This window comes from Macrotis lagotis, chromosome 1 (genome assembly GCF_037893015.1).
Source record: "Macrotis lagotis isolate mMagLag1 chromosome 1, bilby.v1.9.chrom.fasta, whole genome shotgun sequence".
Lineage (NCBI taxonomy): Eukaryota > Metazoa > Chordata > Mammalia > Peramelemorphia > Peramelidae > Macrotis > Macrotis lagotis.
Window position 1 is genome coordinate 905,681,329 of NC_133658.1, and position 18,419 is coordinate 905,699,747.

Below are 18,419 nucleotides of genomic sequence, written 5' to 3' on the forward strand. Positions count from 1 at the left end.
AGTGGGGCTGAAGAAGGGTGGGACAGTGTAACAGAAGGGGAGGGACTGACCAGCCCTTTTTTATTTCCATATCCTATTAGAAATCATGCAGCTGGCTCCCTGGACAGCCCGCCTCTCCTGCAGCCTCTGCCCTCAGTACTCTGTGGCTGTGATGCGCTCCAACCTGTGGCCAGGAGCCTATGCTTATGCCATCGGCAGGTAAGGGCTGTGGAGGTAAGGGCCAGGCAAGACCCCTGATGAAGAGCTGCTTTTCAGGGGCTTCGCTAGGGAGACAGAGGGGATAGCAGGGCTGTGAGACTGCTTAAACCTCTCCCTTACGTTGGGATCTCTGACAGGCTTCTTCCCTTTTCTGGGACACAATTTTTCCCTATGAATGTGGAATGGGCTCCAGCAGGGAGTCTCCAGCAGGGAGTCTCCAAGACTCCTTAGACCCAGGTGATCCTCAAGGTTCCGAGGTCCAGGAGGCCCCGGGCCTGCTGGAGGGCGCTGGGAGACAGCAAGAGCAGGCTGCAAAGACAGTAGATGGGTAGAATTCAAATGTCAGAGCTGGGAGGGGGCTCGGGGCAGGGGTGTCAGAGCTGGGGGGGTCTCAGACCAGGGGTGTCAGAGCTGGGGGGGGCCCGGAGCAGGGGTGTCAGAGCTGGGGGGGGCCCGGAGCAGGGGTGTCAGAGCTGGGCGGGTCTCAGACCAGGGGTGTCAGAGCTTGGGGGGGGTCTCAGACCAGGGGTGTCAGAGCTTGGGGGGGTCTCAGACCAGGGGTGTCAGAGCTTGGGGGGGGTCTCAGACCAGGGGTGTCAGAGCTGGGGGGGGCCCGGAGCAGGGGTGTCAGAGCTGGGGGGGGTCTCGGACCAGGGGTGTCAGAGCTGGGGGGGGCCCGGAGCAGGGGTGTCAGAGCTGGGGGGGGGGTCTCAGACCAGGGGTGTCAGAGCTGGGGGGCCCGGAGCAGGGGTGTCAGAGTGGGGAGGGTCTTAGGGCTTCTCCCCGGGCCCCGCGCCCCTCCCGTGACGGGGCCTCCCGGGGCTTGGGGGTCTCGGCGCTCACCCGCACCCCTCGACGCCTGTCCGGGCACCGCTCCTGGGGGGGGGCGTGGGGGCGCCCCCAGCCGCAGAGCGCCCGCCCCCCCGCAGGAAGTTCGAGAACCTGTACGTGGGCTGGGGCCACAAGTACAGCCAGGAGAACTTCAACCCGGTGCTGCCGCCGGCCGTGCAGAGCGAGTACATCGCGGGCCCCGACGTGGTGGAGATGGCCGACCCCACGGTGGAGGAGGAGCAGGCGCTCAAGGCGGCGCAGGAGCAGGCGCTGCAGGCGGCCGAGGAGGAGGAGGAGGAGGAGGACGAGGAGGACGAGGACGCCGACGACTAGGCCGCGGCGCGGGCCGGGGCGGGGGGACGAGGCCGCGGCTCCCTCGGAGCTGGCTCCTCGCCGCCCCTCCCCGGGGCGCCCCGGCCCCTTCGGCTCCCCGCCCCCACCCCGGCGCCGGTCGCTAGGGAAGCGGCGCGGTTGCTAGGGATCCGCCCACGGCCCGCTTCCCCGAGGCTCTGCGGCCCCGCCCCCTCGGTGCGGTCCAATCGCAGCTCGGTTACTCTGACGACCACTTCCCCCTTCCCGCGGCCCTCCCCGAGTCCGAAGCGACGTCAAGGCCCAGAAAGCCGCGGCCGAGGCTCCGGGGACGGCCCCGCCCCCGGTCGCCTAGCCTCAGCCGCCGCCTTCCTCCTCCTCCTCCGCTCCGAGCCCCTTGGAGCCCCTTCCTCCCCGAATGGGCAGCCGGTTGCCAAGACGACGGCGGCTCCTCCCCCGCTGGGCCGGCCCCACACCCCCACACTCTCCCCCAATCGGGATGTCTCTGCCGGGACGACGCCCTCGGGCGCCCGCGGGCCCGGCCCCGCCCTCCGACCCGTCTGCTTCCGTCCATCCGCCAGAAGCCGCGCCTCTCCCCCAACCGGGAGGCCGTTGCCCAGGCGACGCCCCGCCCCTTCCGGCGAGAGGCGGGCCCGCGGGCGGAAGCGGCGTCGGGAGCCGCGGGCCGGGGGCGCGGGGGCGGGGGCGCGCGGCGCGGCGGAGGGGCGGAGGGGCGGCAGGCCCAAGATGGCGGCGGGCGCGGAGGGCGGCGCGGGCGCGGGGGCCCTGGGCGACTGCGCCGAGATCAAGTCGCAGTTCCGGACGCGCGAGGGCTTCTATAAGCTGCTGCCCGGCGCCGAGGGCGCGGCCCGACGGGCCGGCCCGGCCCCGGCCCCCGGCCCGGCCTCCGCCGCCGCCTGCGCGGCCCCGACCGCGGCCCCGGGCCCGGCCCCCGGCCCGGCCCCGACCGCCGCGGGCGCCGCCTCCGCCGCCGCCGCCGCCGCCGCCGCCGCGGCCGGGGCCCCCTCCCCGCCCGGGCCGGGGCCCGCGCTGCCGGCCGTGCGCCTGAGCCTCGTGCGCCTGGGCGAGCCCGACCCCGCCGCCGCCGCCGCCTCCGGGGAGCCCGCCGGGCCGGCCCCGGCCGCCGGCGACCGCGTCTGCTTCAACCTGGGCCGGGAGCTCTACTTCTACCCGGGGGGCTCCGGGCGGCGGGGCAGCCACCGGGTGAGCCCCGGGGGGAGGGGAGGGGGCGGCAAAGGAGAGGATGGAGGGGAGCGGGGTGGGGGGGAGGGGAGGGGGCCTGGAAGGGAGAGGGTGGGCAGGCATTTAGAGCACCTGAGCTGGGCATTTTGGAGAGCCAGCAAGGGTCTGGAGGTTAGCAGAGGCGCGTGGTGTGAACCCTGAGAACAGGAGCCCCTTCCGGAAGCCTTGGAGTGCGCCTCTGGAGTCCGGCTTGGAGAACCCCAGCAGTGGCCTTAGAGCATGAGACTATGGACCCTGCAATAAAAGCAGCTACCGAAATGGGCTCTCTGGGTTCTGCCAGCCCCGGACACTGAGATCCCCGGACGCTGCTGAGATCCTCCCCTTTTCCAGCTGAGCTTCACACCGCTAGTAGTGTCTCAGGCAGGATTTGCACTTACATCCTCCAGCCTTTGGACCCAGGGTTCCAGACATTTTAGAATGGCCTGACTGGGAGGATCCTTTAAACAAAAAAGGTGCAACAGAGGCCAGTTGTCTGTACAGCTGCCAGGGGTAAATGAAGGTGGTAGGTGAGGTTTGGAGGAATGAGGTTAGGACTCCCGGGAGGAGAGGGACAGGGCAGGATGGGCAGATGATTGCCTGGACTCGGGGCCCCTTTTGTCAGGAGCAGAGAATTTCAGTAGCTTCTGAGCCAGCAGGGACTTTAAGAGACCATGGGGCCACATTGAACCTGACCTTGTCTGGAACGAAGTACTGAGTGGCCTTGAACTTGACCAAGCTGGCTGCCTCTCATGTGGGAATTCAGCAAGAGGGAAGGGAAAGCTTCCATGACCTGGGGGAGGAGAGGTGTAGGAAGAGATGAGGAATCGGAGAGGGAGAGAGAGGCTCAAGGCTCTCCCGGGAATGGCTAAGACCTTTAGAAACTCCAAGACTTAAAGCTGGGAGGGACCAGGGTGGGCCAGGAAGCTAGGAGGTTTCGCAGCTGACAGAACCTCCGATGTGAGGAAGAAGGGCAGAACCTGGTGTGAGGTGTGAGCCTGGGGGCCTCAGAAATAGGGCGTTTTGGGGGTGGGCTGCAAGCATAAGAAGGGAGAGCAAATAATCCTTCCAGGAAGGTGAAAGGAAGGGTCACTGAGGGCCAGTGATGACCTAGTTTCAGCAGCTAGTTAGCAACAGAGCCTGCCGTCATGCCCCCTTTCCTTTTCATAGTAGAGCCACTAGTGGAGGGATTCTGTTGCACCCCAAGCATTCACTGGGAGCAGCTAAGCCCTGGAGATGAGGGGGCACAGTTGTAACTCTCTTGTCCTCCCAGGAGCTCTCATGTGGTCAGAAGCATCTTGTCCTCAGAGAGGCACCTTCAGCATGAACAGAGAGTATGGGGGGTGGGGGTGGAGGGGGAGTACTAGCCAACAGGCAGATCAGGACAGGCCCCTTGCAAGAAGACACCCCGGGGTTCAGGGAGAAGAAGGGAGGCCTGCAGAAAGAGGCTGCTGCCCCATGGCCTGCCCTAGCCCGGGTGGTCAGGAGCTCCTTCATTGGCCAAGCTGTCACTTATCAGGCTCCCTTCCCTTCCCGCTCTCCCTTCTCCCATCTAAAGTCCATCGATCTCAACAAGCCCATCGATAAACGGATCTACAAGGGCACCCAGCCTACATGTCACGACTTCAACCAGTACACTGCAGCCACCGAGACCATCTCCCTGCTGGTGGGCTTCTCAGCGGGCCAAGTCCAGTACCTGGACCTGATCAAAAAGGATACCAGCAAGCTCTTCAATGAGGAGGTGACTTCCTGGGCCCCAAGGCTGGGGGGGGGGGTAGGGGAGCAGATGGGGAGAGCTGAGCATCCAGGGGATGGAAAGACAGTAATGGCTGAATAGGCTGTCAAAACTGGGAGGACCCTTAGAACAGAGAATGGCAGAGTTGAGAGGGGACTTAGAACTGAGAAGGTCCCAGCTGGAAGGGACCTTAGAACATGGAACATTAGACCTGGGAAAAGCCTTAGAACAGGCAATGTCCAGACTGGAAAAAGTTTTTTCCCAGTCTTCCTGATTTTACTAATTGGGGAAACTGAGGAGAAAGGAACTGCCTGATAGAAAATGTTTCATGTTTATACTTACAGATCTTTGTCATGTCCATTATCTCCTGTGGTCCCAACATTATTCCAGGGAGTGAGGCCAGGCAGGGACCTTCATCCCTTTCTGACAGATCCTGCTCCGTAGTTTGGCACTTATTCCAGCTCCTCTCCCCTGCCCCAGGACTAGAGGGGTGGATGAGCCTGGGGCCAGGGAGACTGAGTTAGGGTAGGCAGGTCAGAGACCTGGAGAAGGGACCCAGGAAAACAGGCTGAGATTTCAGCACCTGAGTTAGCCCTTGAGCACCTCCTGTGCCTTGGTTTCCTCATTGTTTGGTGAGGAGGGTTAATTCAAGTGGTCTCTGAAGCCCACCTTGTGTGCCTCCCCGTCAAGGTCTGTGACTTTGGCCAGGATTCCAGTGGAGAGAACCTGGTGTTCCAAACCACTAGCCCTCACATCCGGGCTGCTCTCCCAATGACTTATAGAAACCAACACTTTGTACAGATGGGTAAACTGAGACCCATCTTCCATGGATCCATACCTGGTGGGCAGCAGACTTGGTCCTTGAAAGCTGAATCCAGGCCACTGCCCTGCCCTGCTTCTCTGGGTGAGTGCTCACGGCTCTCCCATCTCCCTCTGCTTTTTTCCTCAGAGGCTGATTGACAAGACCAAGGTGACCCACCTGAAGTGGCTCCCCGAGTCAGAGAGCCTGTTCCTGGCCTCCCATGCCAGTGGCCACCTCTACCTGTATGATGTGGCTCGCCCCTGTGGCCCCGCCCCACCCCAGTACAGCCTGCTCAAGCAGGGGGAGGGCTTCGCCGTCTATACTGCCAAGGGGAAGGCACCCCGAAACCCGCTGGCTAAGTGGGCTGTGGGGGAGGGCCCCCTGAACGAGTTTGCCTTCTCCCCGGATGGGCGACACTTGGCCTGCGTGAGCCAGGATGGCTGCCTACGTGTCTTCCACTTTGATTCCATGCTCCTCCGGGGCCTCATGAAGAGCTACTTTGGAGGCCTGCTCTGCGTCTGCTGGAGCCCTGATGGGCGGTATGTGGTAACTGGAGGCGAGGATGACCTGGTCACAGTGTGGTCCTTCACCGAGGCCCGAGTGGTAGCCCGAGGGCATGGCCACAAATCCTGGGTCAACGCTGTGGCCTTTGATCCCTATACCACAAGGAGCGAGGAGGAGCCAGAGGAGGAAGGGACCGCGAGCGGGAGCGAAAGAGAAGCGGGCTCCTTGCCCCGGCTGCCTCCCCCCGCCGTTACCTACCGATTTGGCTCTGCCGGCCAGGACACCCAGTTCTGCCTGTGGGACCTGACAGAGGACGTGCTCTACCCCCGGCCCCCGCTGGCACGGCCCCGGGCCCTGGCTGGCAGCACGGAAGCTGCTCCTGTCACCCCGGGGCCCCTTCCCCGATCTCTGTCCCGCTCTAATAGCCTCCCCCACCCCGCAGTGAGTGGAAAGGGGGCTGGAGCGGGCACAGGCGGGACGACAGAGCCCGGGACCCCTTTCAGCATTGGCAAGTTTGCCACGCTTACCCTCCAGGAGCGTCGGGACAAGGGTGCTGACAAAGAGCACAAACGCTACCACAGTCTGGGGAACATCAGCCGGGGCAGCAGTGGCAGTGGTAGCAGCGGAGACAAGGTGGGAGGGCCGGCCCCCCGGGGCCGCCTGGATCCGGCCAAGGTGCTGGGCACAGCCCTGTGCCCTCGAATCCACGAGGTACCCTTATTGGAGCCCCTGGTGTGCAAGAAGATTGCCCAGGAGCGCCTCACCGTCCTCCTGTTCTTGGAGGATTGCATCATCACCGCCTGTCAGGAGGGTCTCATCTGTACCTGGGCCCGGCCTGGCAAAGCTGTGAGTACCCCGGGGACCGCCGGGGAGCCGCCCGCCTCCTCTCCCGCTGGGCTTTGGTCTGCGGACTGAGTGCTTTGAGAAAGGGGAGGGGGTGGGAAGGGTAAAGAAGCTGTAGAAAGAATCTTCAGATGGTGGAGCGCCGCAGTCTGCAGACAAGAGGTATTCCAACCCCAAAATGTCAGAGGGCTAGAAAAATGGGGGTCAGGGTCCTGATGCTGTGTAATGCAGCCCGGGGGAGGGAGAGCGTGACGGAGAGAGGACATCCAGCTGCAAGGCACAGCTGCAGGATGGACGTCTGAATGACTCTGAGCCTCAGTTTCTTCATCTGTAAAACAGGGGTTAGAATGACATTCCTCACAATGTGGCAGTTGAGGAAAACCCATTCACCTTAAGCAGTATTTGAACATGAGGTACTATAATAATTGTCTCGACCTTGGGAGTCATGGAAGTGGAGACTTCAATTTGGGGGGTTGGACCCTGCTACTTCCACATGGTCAGGCCTGGACACAGGCTGGAAATCTCTGAGCAGGGAGATATAGAACTGTGTAGACAGGCAGGGGCCCTCCCTCTGGGGGTGGGGGTTTCTGACAGGCGCATGATGACCTCATTGCCTGGCCCTGGGCCTCTAAGCCCACCTGCCCTTCTTCCGGCTTCCTTGCAGGGCCTCTCCTCCCAGCCTGCCAACTCCCCCAGTGGCACCGTGGTGTGAAGCTTGTGGATTCGGCTACTCCCGCCTCAGCCTCCTGGTCCGTGTCCTGTCTGGTCCATCCCAATCCCCCTTAACGTATTATTAACAAGACTAACAGTGGAAGGAGTCCTTGTCTAGCCCTCCCCCTTCTTCTGGCCTTGCACAACACCAGGGGTATCCCTGGCCTGGCCTCTGGAATGTGGGACCCAGTGTTCTTCCCTGCTTGTACAGTATCCTCCCAAGACATTCAGTGTTACCACCTCGGCCCCCCCTCCACCCCCGCATGTGACGGCCGCCAATCGGACGTCCCCTCGCCTCCCTTCCATCTTGGCTCTTTGCACTGATCCCCCTCTGGCAGGGATTGGGGGGGGAGTCTCCCCTCTCTGCCCCGAGGCCCCTGAAGAGTGTTATAAATTATGGAACCCCAATGTCTCTGCCTTCCCCACACCTTTCAACCTCTTATTTATAGTAAAAGCTCCTTGTTTTTTCAGTCTGGGCTGTTGGCCTCTGTTCTGTCTCATGATTGGGGGCTAGGGAGGGGAGAGCAGGTGGTCTTCCTATGTTGTATTCACCCTAGGTTGGGGAGGAACACAGAATATTAAATCTTGGAGGGGAGCCTGACCACCCCCACCCCTTTACAAGTGAGGAAACTGAGGCCAAGGTGGTGGGTGTTGGCTCATCAGGGCCTGATCTTGCCCTCCCCACTCAGTTCCCCTGATCTTCCACCTAGAACATGAGAGCCCAAAGGGAACCTTGGTACTGGGGACCTGGAATGTCAGAGCTGAGGGAGGTAGATGAGGCAGAGAGAGCACAAACCCGGGGATAATGGCAAGGCCTGGTTGGGCCCCATCATCTATCAGCAATGTCCCAGGTGGACCAGCCATGGCAGACTGAAGGTGTGGGTCCCCTCTCCCCAGAGAGATAACTGCACCTGCGGATGGATCCACCTTCATCCAGTAAGCATTTATGAAGTCCTCCCATGGGCCTCACTGAGCTGATAGTGCAGGGAGGAGGAAGAGAGTGGGGCACCCGGGGTTCCACGGCCATGACCCAGCTGAAGATCCTGCCAAGGCGGCTGAAGGAACAACCCTACATGGAGGAGCCCTGAGAGAGGAGGTCTCTCGATATGTAATGGGTGGTCCCTGTCAGGGTGGGAAGGACTAAGATGATGCAGGCAGATCCGGGGCCTGGCGGCTTTGGAGAGAACTTGACACGGATCCAGACCTCAGAACACAAACCAGAAGTGTGGATTGAGCCGGAGCCGGGACCTGGTCTTTGATGAGAGGCCATGAAGTTGGGTGGCTTGAAATGGGGAGGAGATAAGACTCCAGATGGGTGCCTAGAGAAGGGAGGCGAGGCTTAAACAGACCTCATGTGTGTGTAGGGGGGGAAGAATCGAGTTTGTTAAGTGAATGTCAACGCAGTTTCAGAACTGAAAAGGGGGATTGGCATCTCGACCGCTTCCCCACGTTTTACAGGTGGGGAAACAAAGACCTAGGAATAGTAGCCTGGAGAAGGTCACATGGGTCAGGGACGGAGCTGGCCCCAAGGCCTCCTTTAAACTTGCCCACAAATCTCATCCACATCCCCAAAACCTGTCAAGGGAAGTAGGAAGGGTGCATGCGGGGGGAGAACACCAAGTTCTTCCTCGGGCTGAGTGTCCTGCTGGGGAGGAAGGCAGAGAAGACCGAAAACCCCTAGTCTCTGGCCAGATTCCTCTCCTGGCCCAGCCTCCCTTCGGCACCACTCCCCTTTTCACTCCTTTTCCTCTCCAGGGCTGGCTCTGGGGAGTGACACCCATCCCTCCCCCCGAGATGTTTCTGTTTCTAATCTGAGCCGGGAGGAATGTAGCTGGTCCCCACCCCCTGGCCCCCAGGGCTAGTGCCAGAAACCTTGTGGAATAGGACCTGGGGCCCTGGGAGGGCCCAGGCCAGTTCCCCTGCCCCAGACTCGGGTCTTCCTGTGGGAAGTGGATGCCCCCTGCCATAGCCACTCTCTGAAGGGGTGAATTCCTCTCCTCTCCCTGTCCCCCCCTCTCCTCCCAAAATGGATCCCTTTAAACCCGGGAGGGCCCTCCCAGCTAAATTTAACAGTCCTGGATGGAATCCATCGCTGAGTCACGGGAGAAGCCAGGGCTTCATACCACCTTCCCCCTGCCCCCCCATCCCCTTCTCTGTCCTCAAAGAGCCCAGAACCAATAACTTCATGAGAGCTGGCTTGGAATCCTTCCCTTCTCCAGACCTCAGTTTCCTCCTCTGTAACATGGGACTAGGGTGGGAATAAGCCCAGATTTGAAATATTAGGGCCCACTCTCACTTAGGGCTCTGTCAGTTGGAAGCCGAGACTCGACCACAGGCTCTTCAACGAAAGTCTTCCAGGCCCCCAAAACTCCACTTGCCTCCCCTAAAGAAACTTGCCCCCACACACACACACACATTCTCAACCTTCTGCCAAAGGCAAGATAGGGTTAAGTAGAAAAACCCGAGAGTCTGGCTGGGGCCCAGAGCCAGCAGAGTGACAGTGGCCATGTCACTGAACTTCTCAGTGTCAACTTTCTTCTGTGTAAATAACATTTGTGCTACCTCCCTCACAGGTCACTTGGGAGGAAATCACTCTCTTAGCGAGAGTCTGATGGTTAGGCTTCCCAGGCCCCTGTCCCTTTGCCATGTGGACCAGTTACGGGGAGGGCTTAGAAAGGGGTGGTTTTGTCGGGGGGGGTGGGCCCACAAGGGGTTAAATTGGGAGGAGGGAGGGCCTGGGAGGGCAGTGGGCTGGGTTGGGCTGGGCTGGAAGTGAGGAGACAGCGGAGGCACCGAGGAGCTCCTGGGGAAGACAGGACTAGCCTGGCTTGGAGTTGCTGTTTCCCCAAGGGGAGAGGGCAGAAGGCCCTGAGGTGGCCGTGCTTGGAGGGGCGGGGGGTGGGGGGCTAGAGAAAGGAGGAGGAGCAATGAGGCCCGGGAGCTAGGGCCAGGCCTGCCAGGCCTGTGAGAGGTGAGGCCTCCCCCCCCCCACCCCAGCCTGGGCGGGGGCCATGGTGGTGGCAGCAGCCCGGTCATGTCGGCCGAGGTCCGGCTGCAGCGGCTCCGGCGGCTCCAGGAGCTGGTGGTCCAGGGCGGCTGGGTGGGTCTGGAGCCCCTACTCGACCTCCTGCTCTGTGTCTATCAAGAACTCAATGGCTCTGCCCTGGCCCAGGACACGTACGTTCTGGGCTTCCTGCAGTGGGGTGAGTGCTCTCCTCCAGGGTGGGAGGCACGGGCTGGAGGCCCCCAGGGAGGAAGGGAGCATCCCTTAGAGAGGGAGCAGCTCATGGGGAGGGGGGAGACAGGCCCCAAAGGAGGGAGGGATGGTGGGGTGCCACAGAAGGCTCCAGGACAGTAAAGAGACCAAGACTGGGGAGGAGGATCAGAGAAGTAGCAGGAGTCTAGAAGACTGGGTAGACGTCAGGAGAGGGGGGCTGGGGAGGAAAAGGACAGTCAGAAGACCCCCAGCCCCAGCCCCAGCTCCTCCAGTCAGATGGAGTAGAGGCCAGAGATCTCCAAGCCAAGTGAGCGCTTGTCATGAGGGGAGGGCAGCGCAGCCTTCCCTTCTGGACTATGGCAAGGTGGAGGGGTAGGCAAGGGAGAAACCTTGGGCTCGGCCCGAAGCTTTCAGCTCTCCCAGATCTCCAGGATCTCGACCCGGTTCCCCCTAACCTAAGTGGCAGGAACTTCCCTCTAGCCACTAAGCGCTTAGAGATCCTGGCAGTCTGAGGGAAAGGTGGCAGCTGCCAGCCTGTAGCAGGTGGTCGGCGCCACAGTCTGACAGGTGCCTGGGGCCTCAGGGGAGGGAGGGAAAAGGGATTTGGGTGAGTCAGGGCCCTCTCTAGCCCCTAGGAGGTTCTGACTCACCAACACCAGAAGCACCCCAAATCTGGTTTCAGCTTCCTCTATGTCTCCTGGGCTTGCATTAAAAGCCTCTGTTTTTTTTTGGGGGGGGGGGGACCGGGATGGGGAGAAGGAGCAGGACTAATTTATGTGGAGCCTCAGTCTCCAGCAGGACCCAATCCTAGAAGGCAGCTCCCTGGATGAGTGGGCCCCCGAACTGAGGGCCAGATCACCTAATGAGGGGGCAGGGCCTGGAAAAGTGGATTATGGGACGAGTCCCCAGGACCCCCTCTGCGTGGCTCCCCCGTTCCGCTGGCCCCGTTTTCTCTTCTTCCACCCCTTAGAGCTGTGGATGGGAAGGGAGGGACGAAGAAAACGGGCAGAGAAAGGGGTCGGCCCCAGAGATCCCCTCCAGGTCCCCCCAAACTGCAGCCACCACCCCGCTGAGCTCTCCAGGAGACCGGGCAGAGCCCTGGAGGAGGGGAGTGGGGGGGGGGGGCTAGGGGGAAACACTTAATCTTTTAATCCCGTTCCTTTCGCTGGGTCAACAGCTCCCTCCCCCAGGGCCTCGGGGTCCAGTGTATCCGTCCCGGGCAGCCTCGGGGGCCCGGGGCGCCCAGGGGCCCCTTACCCCCCCATCTCTCGGGTCCTCGTCTGCCTGGGTCTGTCACCTCTGTCGCTCCTTCTCCTCTCCCGGCCGGGGCCCCACCAACCTAGGCTCCCCCCCGGGACAAAATGGGAAACTGAGGCAGGGGGCGCGGCCCTGGCGCGGGGCCGCCTTTTGTGGAGAGCCGGGCAGGGCCCGCCCCAGCAGCCGGGGCGCTGCCATAAAAGGGCCGGGCCGCGGGCCGCCCCGCCCCGGCCGCAGGGAGGGGGTCATGGCCGGCTCCCCCCGCAGCGGAGCCCCTCGTGGCGAGACTGAAGGAGCTCCAGCTGCGCAGGGACGACTTCGAGATCCTGAAGGTGATCGGGCGCGGGGCGTTCAGCGAGGTGAGAGGGGCTCGGCGGGGCGGGGCCGGGCTCGGCGCCCCCCGGCCCCCTCCTCATCCTCCCGCCCCCCACCCCCAGGTGGCCGTGGTGAAGCTGAGGCGCACCGGGCAGGTGTTCGCCATGAAGATCATGAACAAATGGGACATACTGAAGAGAGGGGAGGTGAGGGGCGGGGCCTGGAGGGGCGGGGCGGGGGGCCTGAGGCACCCTCGGGGGCTCAACTCGTCCTCCCCCCCCCCCCCGACAGGTATCGTGCTTCCGGGAGGAGCGGGATGTGCTGGTGAATGGGGACCCCCGGTGGGTCACGCAGCTGCACTTTGCTTTCCAGGACGAGAATTACCTGGTGAGGAGGGGGTGGAACAGACCCCCAGGGAAGCCTGGATGGCCGACCCTAGGGAGACGGGGGACATTGGGCTGTATAAAATAGCCTTGGAGGGGCTACTTCCTGGGGGCCTTTGGACTGCCTCAGTTTCCTCCTCTGCAAAATAAAGGATTTAAGCAAATTAGCAAACTCTTAAGTGGGTCCAGTGTGCTGGACAGTGGGGGGCGAGACAGTGAGCCTCTCTTTGTGCAGAGGCCCTAAGACTCTAGGTTGCCCCACTATGTGGCTTGGCTGAGCGTCCTCCTCTAGGCCCTCCTTATATCAGACGAAGATGAAGGCTGCCTTCCTTCCACAGCTTGCATGTCATTGTATGTTCTTATATGTGTGTGTGTGCAGACTGTCTGCATTGAGGAAATACAGTTTTGGGGGGGAAAGGCCCAGGGAGGGCAGCAGGAAAGGCTCCATGGAGAGGTAATGTGAGTTGAAACTGGAACTCTAAGGAGAAGGGAGAGGAGGGACTACAGGCTGGCCATTGAGGCCAGAGATGAGGGGCAGGAAAAAGGCAAGCGTCTTGTCCCTAGGGTGCTCAAGCTGACCCCTGGGGAGCCTCTGAGCTTTATTGACTGATTGTGATGTGGGCAAACCTGGGCTTTGAGGGTTCCATTGTAGTCTCCAAGATCTCAGTCCTTCTGGCAAGGGTGCCCTCTCAGTGACATGTTTTTAGGGTTCTCTGTCTTCACACTTGTCTGTTACACTTTTCCTCATCCTCCTTTCTGGGGAGCAGTGGGGGGAGAGCTTCAAATCAGTGACTCTCAAACCTCCCTTCCCCCCACCCAGTACCTGGTGATGGAGTACTATGTGGGGGGGGACCTGCTGACCCTTCTGAGCAAGTTTGGGGAGCGAATCCCCGAAGAGATGGCCCGCTTCTACTTGGCGGAGATGGTCCTGGCCATCGATTCAGTCCATCGGCTCGGCTACGTGCACCGGTAAGGCCCTGGGGTGGAGGAGGGCATCACCAAAGGGTCTGGGCAGACCACAAGGGGCCACCTGGCATGTGGCAGGTGGCTGCTCAGAGCTGTTGTGCCCGCCTCCAGGGACATCAAGCCAGACAACATCCTTCTGGACCGCTGCGGCCACATCCGCTTGGCCGACTTTGGTTCCTGCCTCAAGCTCCGAGAGGACGGAACGGTGAGTACCGGGGTCCCCGGCAGAGTAAGGCAGCCCCCAGATGCTCCAGAGGCATGGGAGAGGTGGAGGCCGGAGGAGGCCAAGCCCGGGGGCAGAGATGCAGGAAGGGCCTCTCACCCTAGGTGTGCTCGTCAGTAGCCGTGGGCACCCCAGACTACCTGTCCCCGGAAATCCTGCAGTCTGTGGGGGACGGAACTGGGGCGTGCTCCTATGGGCCCGAGTGTGACTGGTGGGCCCTCGGAGTGTTCGCCTACGAGATGTTCTTTGGCCAGACGCCCTTCTACGCCGAATCCACGGCCGAGACCTACGGCAAGATCGTCCACTACAAGGTGCCCCGGGGAACCCTCTGGAGAGGTCATCTGGGACGGGTCAGGCTTGGAGGAGGCTCCCGGTGCCCCCCTCACTGTGATCCTGGGCTAGCCTTGAGCACACCCCTGACTCCCCCAACCACTCCCTAGGAGCACTTGACCCTGCCCATGTCTGATGCTGGGGTCCCTAAGGAAGCCCAAGAGCTGATCCTCCAGCTTCTGTGCCCCCGGGAGGTACGACTGGGACGATCTGGGGCCGGGGACTTCCGAGATCATCCATTCTTCCAGGGACTCGACTGGGAGGGCATTCGGGACAGCTCTCCCCCCTTCGTGCCTGACTTTTCCGGAGCCACGGACACCTGCAACTTCGACTTGGTGGATGATGGGCTCACGGCCATGGTGAGCGGGGGTGGGGTACGTACCCCACCCCCGCTCCTGCCTAGCATCCTCCCCAGGGGCCCAGCGTGGGACCCCCGCCTTGCCAAGCCCAAGCCCCTCAGAGCCAAAAGGATGCTCAAGGCTTTTGGAGCCTTGGTGGGGTGGGGATGGGGGCAGAGCCTCAGTGCTTCTCTACAAGGCCAACTGCGATTTCTCTGTAATTTTGTTAGCTCTGTAAGACGGAGATTTCCCAGCAAGCCTGCATCAGTCGTGACGTTTAGGGAGGTCCTGAACCCCCCCCACACACACACCCCTCCAATTTCTCAGCACATAGTTATTGCATGAATAATCCTGGAACCTCAGGCCTGGGACCATCCCTAGGCAATCTTTAATGCTACTCCCCCAATACCATAGATTGTGAGCCAGAAAGAATCCTACAGGTGGTCTAGTCCAATCTGGTCTTTCTGTTTATTTGTTTTTGCAAAGCAATGGGGTTAAGTAGTTTACCCAAGGTCACACAGCTAAGTAAGTATTAAGTGACTGAGCCAGGATTGGAACTCAGGTCCTCCTAACTCCCGGGCTGGTGTCCTATCCACTGCCACTCTAGCTGCCCCTAACCTGGTCATTTTACACTGCATTTGGGCAGTCTGTCACCCAAGGAGACAGAGGGAGGATGGGTCTGGGGCCCATTGCTGAGAAGCTTTGTGGGAGGAGCCTGCCTAAGCCCTTCCCTTTCTCTTTCCTTCCAGGAGACATTGTCTGACCTGATAGAAAGCCCCCCACTGGGGGTGCACTTACCCTTTGTGGGCTATTCATTCTCCTATGCTGCTCTCAGGTGAGGGGGCACCTTCCCTTTCCCCCACCTTCTATGCCAGGCTCTTCCTGATCTGCCCTACCTGCTAGTGCCTCCACTCCCGTTACTTTGTCTCTTTTGTGTTTATCATTTATTTATTTATATGATGTGATTGCATCCACAGATACAGTGTCTCAGAAGTCTTTGTTATTGATGTTTAATCATTTCCCTAGCCCCATTTGGGGTTTTCTTAGCAGTGACTGGAGTGGTTTTACCATTTTCATCTCCAGCTCATTTTAACAGATAAGGGAACTGAAGCTAACTGGGTGAAGTGACCAGGGTCACTTAACACATACAGGTAGTCTGAGGCTGGATTCAAACTCAGGTCCTCCTGATTCCAGATCCAGACTCTGCCACATTGCAGTTCAAACTCAAAGTCTTACTGTGGTTTAAAGTTATTAAAGCTAAAGAGAGTTCTGGAACATCCTGTCTATGAGTAAATTCACTTCTATACCCAATGGAGCCAGGAAGCACCATCTTGGCTGTGACATCACTTTTCACCTCTCAGTGTCCTAGCTCATTCCCTCCTGTCACCCGAAGAGAAGCGAACACATACTGCCCGAGCTTCTTCATCTGGGAGTTGCCTAAGCAGGAAAATCTAAGTTTAGTCATTATCCATCTGTGTGTCTCCCTAGGGCCACTCACCTAGGTAATTTGTAAATGCTTGCTGAGAAAGAAAATCACCCAGAAAAGGGGGATCATTCCTCTCCTTCCTCACTTCCAAAGAGACTGGGCTTTGGAATGTAGGTGCCTTTTGTCCCCCTCTACCCACAGTGAAAGTGAGACCCGAGAGGTCAGCCACTCTGCCCTTATGGAGCTGGAGCCTGAGCCGGTAGTCACCTCCCCACCCAAGCTGGCCACCCCTGAGGAGCCTGTGAGTGAGAGGGGTAGGATTCCGGGGTCAATCTAGAAAGGCTTCTGGAGGCGGGGCTGTGGACCTAGGATGGGCTCGAAAAGAGACGGGCCCTGTTGGCAGGGGGTGGAAGTCACTGTCCAGCTTAGTGAATTTGAACCCAGAAGATTTAGCTTTGAATTCCGATTCCCAGGCTTGGGGGGCTGGGTAAATCCTTTCCGGTTCCAAGTTTTAAGGTTCCCTCCTCTCAGACTCTGGTTGAAGAGGCCACACAGACCCTGGAGAATGAGGAGGAAGAGGGGACCACCTTGCAAGAGCTGCAAGCTGCCCTGGAAGAGGAAATGCTGAACCAGCAGAGCCTTCGAAGAGAGCTGGACGCTATCCGCTTGGCCAACCAGAACTTTGCCAGGTCAGTGAATCCCTGGTTGAAATCATATTTTAGTTGAGGCAGGGAGGTGAGGTATTTTGTCATAGTATGGGGCCGTGCCATAACCAGGGCAGGGGAAATATAGATAGGGATTGTGATAGATGAGGACTTCAAGTGGACGTCTGTGACTCTGGGACATTCCCTTCCTCTCCCCGGGCTTCAGTTGGTAAATCTAAGGGGTTGGACCCCATGGTTTCTGGGGTCTGGTCCGGTTCTCCATCTCAGGACGCTGAAGAACAGTAATGCTAGGAACACAGAGAGCCAAGGCAGGTAGTCCCTTTCTCCCAGGTTTGGCCTCATAGGGAAGGGGGTTGGGATCCCCCCCCCCCGGGGTGACCATTGCCTGGCTCTGCCCTCAGCCAGCTCCAGGCCGCAGAGAGCCGGAATGGGGAGCTAGAGGCTCAGATCCGGCAGCTTCGGGAGCGGATGGAGGAGTTGCAAGCATCAGGCAAGTCTCCGCCCCCCCCCCCCACCGCGCCACCCCAGTGCCGGGCAGAGGAGGGGAGAGAAGAGGGGAGCCTTGGGGACACGATGGGAGAGCAGGGGGCTGGAGGCTGCCAGAACACGAAGCAGGCCACGAGGCTGCTGTCCTCTCTCTGTCCCCATCTCTCTCTCTCTCTCTGCCTGCTCACTGCTCGTGCCCACCTCCTTTCTCTTCTCCTTCCAGCCAACTCGGGGCTCCCCCTTCCCCAGGCCACGGAGCTGCCTCCCCATGTAAGACTCCCCCGTCTGCTGTTGCCATGGGCCTGCCTCGGGAGCCCCTCCAGATCCCCCCAGCCCCCCCCTCCATCTTCTCCATAACATCTCGTGGGATTCCTAGGGGTGGTCCTGGGGAGGGACCTGAAGGGGCTCCGATGTGGTCACCTGTCCCTTCTCTCTCCAGCCAGATGGCCCCCCGGCCGTGGCTCTGTGCCAGTGCCCCCTGGTGGCGCCCTGCCACCTGCTGCCCTGGGCCCGGGTATGTCCCTCCGGCTGCTCACCCCCCCCCCCCCCCCCCACGCTCGCCCTTGCCGCCTGGCCCCTAAGCTTCACTCCTTCTCTGCCAGCTCAGAGCACTGGGGAAGGGGCGGATGGAAAAGGAGACCAATCAGAACGTGATGCCGCGGAGGGGACCAATGAGGGGCAGCCCCTGGGAGACCGAGGGGAAGGGGCGGGGGCGGCGGCGGCTGGAGCTTCGGGCCGGGAGTAGAGGGGGATGGTGGCGGCACCAATGGGCTTCTCCCAGGCGTCCGGGAAGGACCAATGAGGCGCCTCCGCCTGACGCCGGGCCCGGTCTCGCCGCAGGTCCTTAAGCCAGGCCTACCGGAGGCGCGCCAGCTGCTCGTCGTCGCCGCTGCTCTGGCTCCTTCCGCAGCGCTGGACCGCCCTGGGCTGGGGGCTCGCGCCGGCCCCGGCCCCGGCCCCGGCCCCGACCCCGGCTGGGGCCTCCCGTGGCCGGCTCGCCTCAGCCCCAGAACTGCCCCCGGCCCCTGAGCCCTAGATTCGTCCCCGGTGAAGCCAGGCGTCCCCGGAGGGGAAAGCGGGGTCCGGCCGCGCCCCCCCCCCCGCCCCTCCCCCGGACGCAGCGCGCGGCCCCGTCCCCGTGACCCGGCCCCCGGGGCTCCGGCGGAATCCGGAGAGGGACCCTCCCAGACCAAGCGCTGGTCCTCACTTCGGGGACCCCCCCCCCAAGCACGACGCACGCGCCCGGGGCCTCCCCCACCCCGCACCGCTGGATATTTATTGAAACCCACCGCCCGCGGCCGGCCCGGGCCCGGCCCTCCTGTCCATGCACTGAGAGCCCGGCCCCGTATTTATTGTCCAATAAAAGCCTCTTGGTCTCCGGGGCGCGTGTGCTGCTGGTGGCCCGGCCCGGGAGCCCGGGGGGAGGCGGGGAGGGCGGGGCCGGCGGGGCCGCCCCGCGCGGCGGCCGCAAACTTTCTTTGCCCGAGTTCTTTCCTGGGTCCGGGCAGCGGAGGCGCGGCGGGGGCGGGGCGCCGGGCGGAAGGGGGCGGGGCCCGGCCGGGGGCGAGGGCTGGCAGGGGAGGGGGGCCGGGGGCAGCCCGAGGGAGGGAGCGCAGGGAAGGGGGAGGAACTTCCCAAAGT

General features: G+C 61.5%; 3 protein-coding genes across 8 annotated transcripts in view; all 3 read left to right on the forward strand.

Moving 5' to 3' along the window:
* RSPH6A (radial spoke head 6 homolog A) overlaps nucleotides 1-1,370 on the forward strand; it is a 74,403-nt gene extending 73,033 nt beyond the window's left edge. Inside the window, exons 5-6 of the mRNA XM_074219249.1 lie at nucleotides 81-198; nucleotides 1,128-1,370. Coding sequence (XP_074075350.1) covers nucleotides 81-198; nucleotides 1,128-1,362 — 353 coding nt within the window. The 3' untranslated portion in view covers nucleotides 1,363-1,370. The remainder of the gene's footprint in view (nucleotides 1-80; nucleotides 199-1,127) is intronic.
* A 19-nt stretch (nucleotides 1,371-1,389) lies between these two features.
* DMWD (DM1 locus, WD repeat containing) lies at nucleotides 1,390-7,642 on the forward strand. The gene is given in 5 exon segments (XM_074219248.1): nucleotides 1,390-2,047; nucleotides 2,050-2,562; nucleotides 4,136-4,318; nucleotides 5,262-6,464; nucleotides 7,126-7,642. Coding segments are annotated over 5 exon segments (2,238 nt in total). The 5' UTR covers nucleotides 1,390-1,756; the 3' UTR covers nucleotides 7,174-7,642.
* A 2,289-nt stretch (nucleotides 7,643-9,931) lies between these two features.
* DMPK (DM1 protein kinase) lies at nucleotides 9,932-18,176 on the forward strand. Of its 6 annotated transcripts, none has more exons than XM_074219251.1 (15): nucleotides 9,932-10,375; nucleotides 11,914-12,005; nucleotides 12,084-12,167; nucleotides 12,253-12,348; nucleotides 13,165-13,313; nucleotides 13,422-13,515; nucleotides 13,638-13,844; nucleotides 13,974-14,237; nucleotides 14,951-15,036; nucleotides 15,829-15,928; nucleotides 16,159-16,316; nucleotides 16,694-16,782; nucleotides 17,002-17,048; nucleotides 17,218-17,292; nucleotides 17,619-18,176. In XM_074219251.1, exons 1-15 carry the CDS (start codon nucleotides 10,207-10,209, stop codon nucleotides 17,805-17,807), a joined length of 1,899 nt encoding a protein of 632 aa, XP_074075352.1. In that variant the 5' UTR covers nucleotides 9,932-10,206; the 3' UTR covers nucleotides 17,808-18,176. The 6 variants fall into 6 exon arrangements, with proteins under 6 accessions (XP_074075352.1, XP_074075351.1, XP_074075354.1 ...); XM_074219250.1 differs by having other exon boundaries at nucleotides 17,222-17,292; XM_074219253.1 differs by having other exon boundaries at nucleotides 11,914-11,978; nucleotides 17,222-17,292.
* Nucleotides 18,177-18,419: the final 243 nt, after the last annotated feature.

Bases quoted from the DNA above. Each gene is read 5' to 3' on its own strand.
- DMPK (XM_074219250.1), top strand. From the start codon at position 10,207: ATGTCGGCCGAGGTCCGGCTGCAGCGGCTCCGGCGGCTCCAGGAGCTG. The intron at 13,516-13,637 runs GTGAGTACCGGG...CTCTCACCCTAG, and splicing joins AGCTCCGAGAGGACGGAACG to GTGTGCTCGTCAGTAGCCGT. The intron at 16,317-16,693 runs GTCAGTGAATCC...CTCTGCCCTCAG, and splicing joins GCCAACCAGAACTTTGCCAG to CCAGCTCCAGGCCGCAGAGA.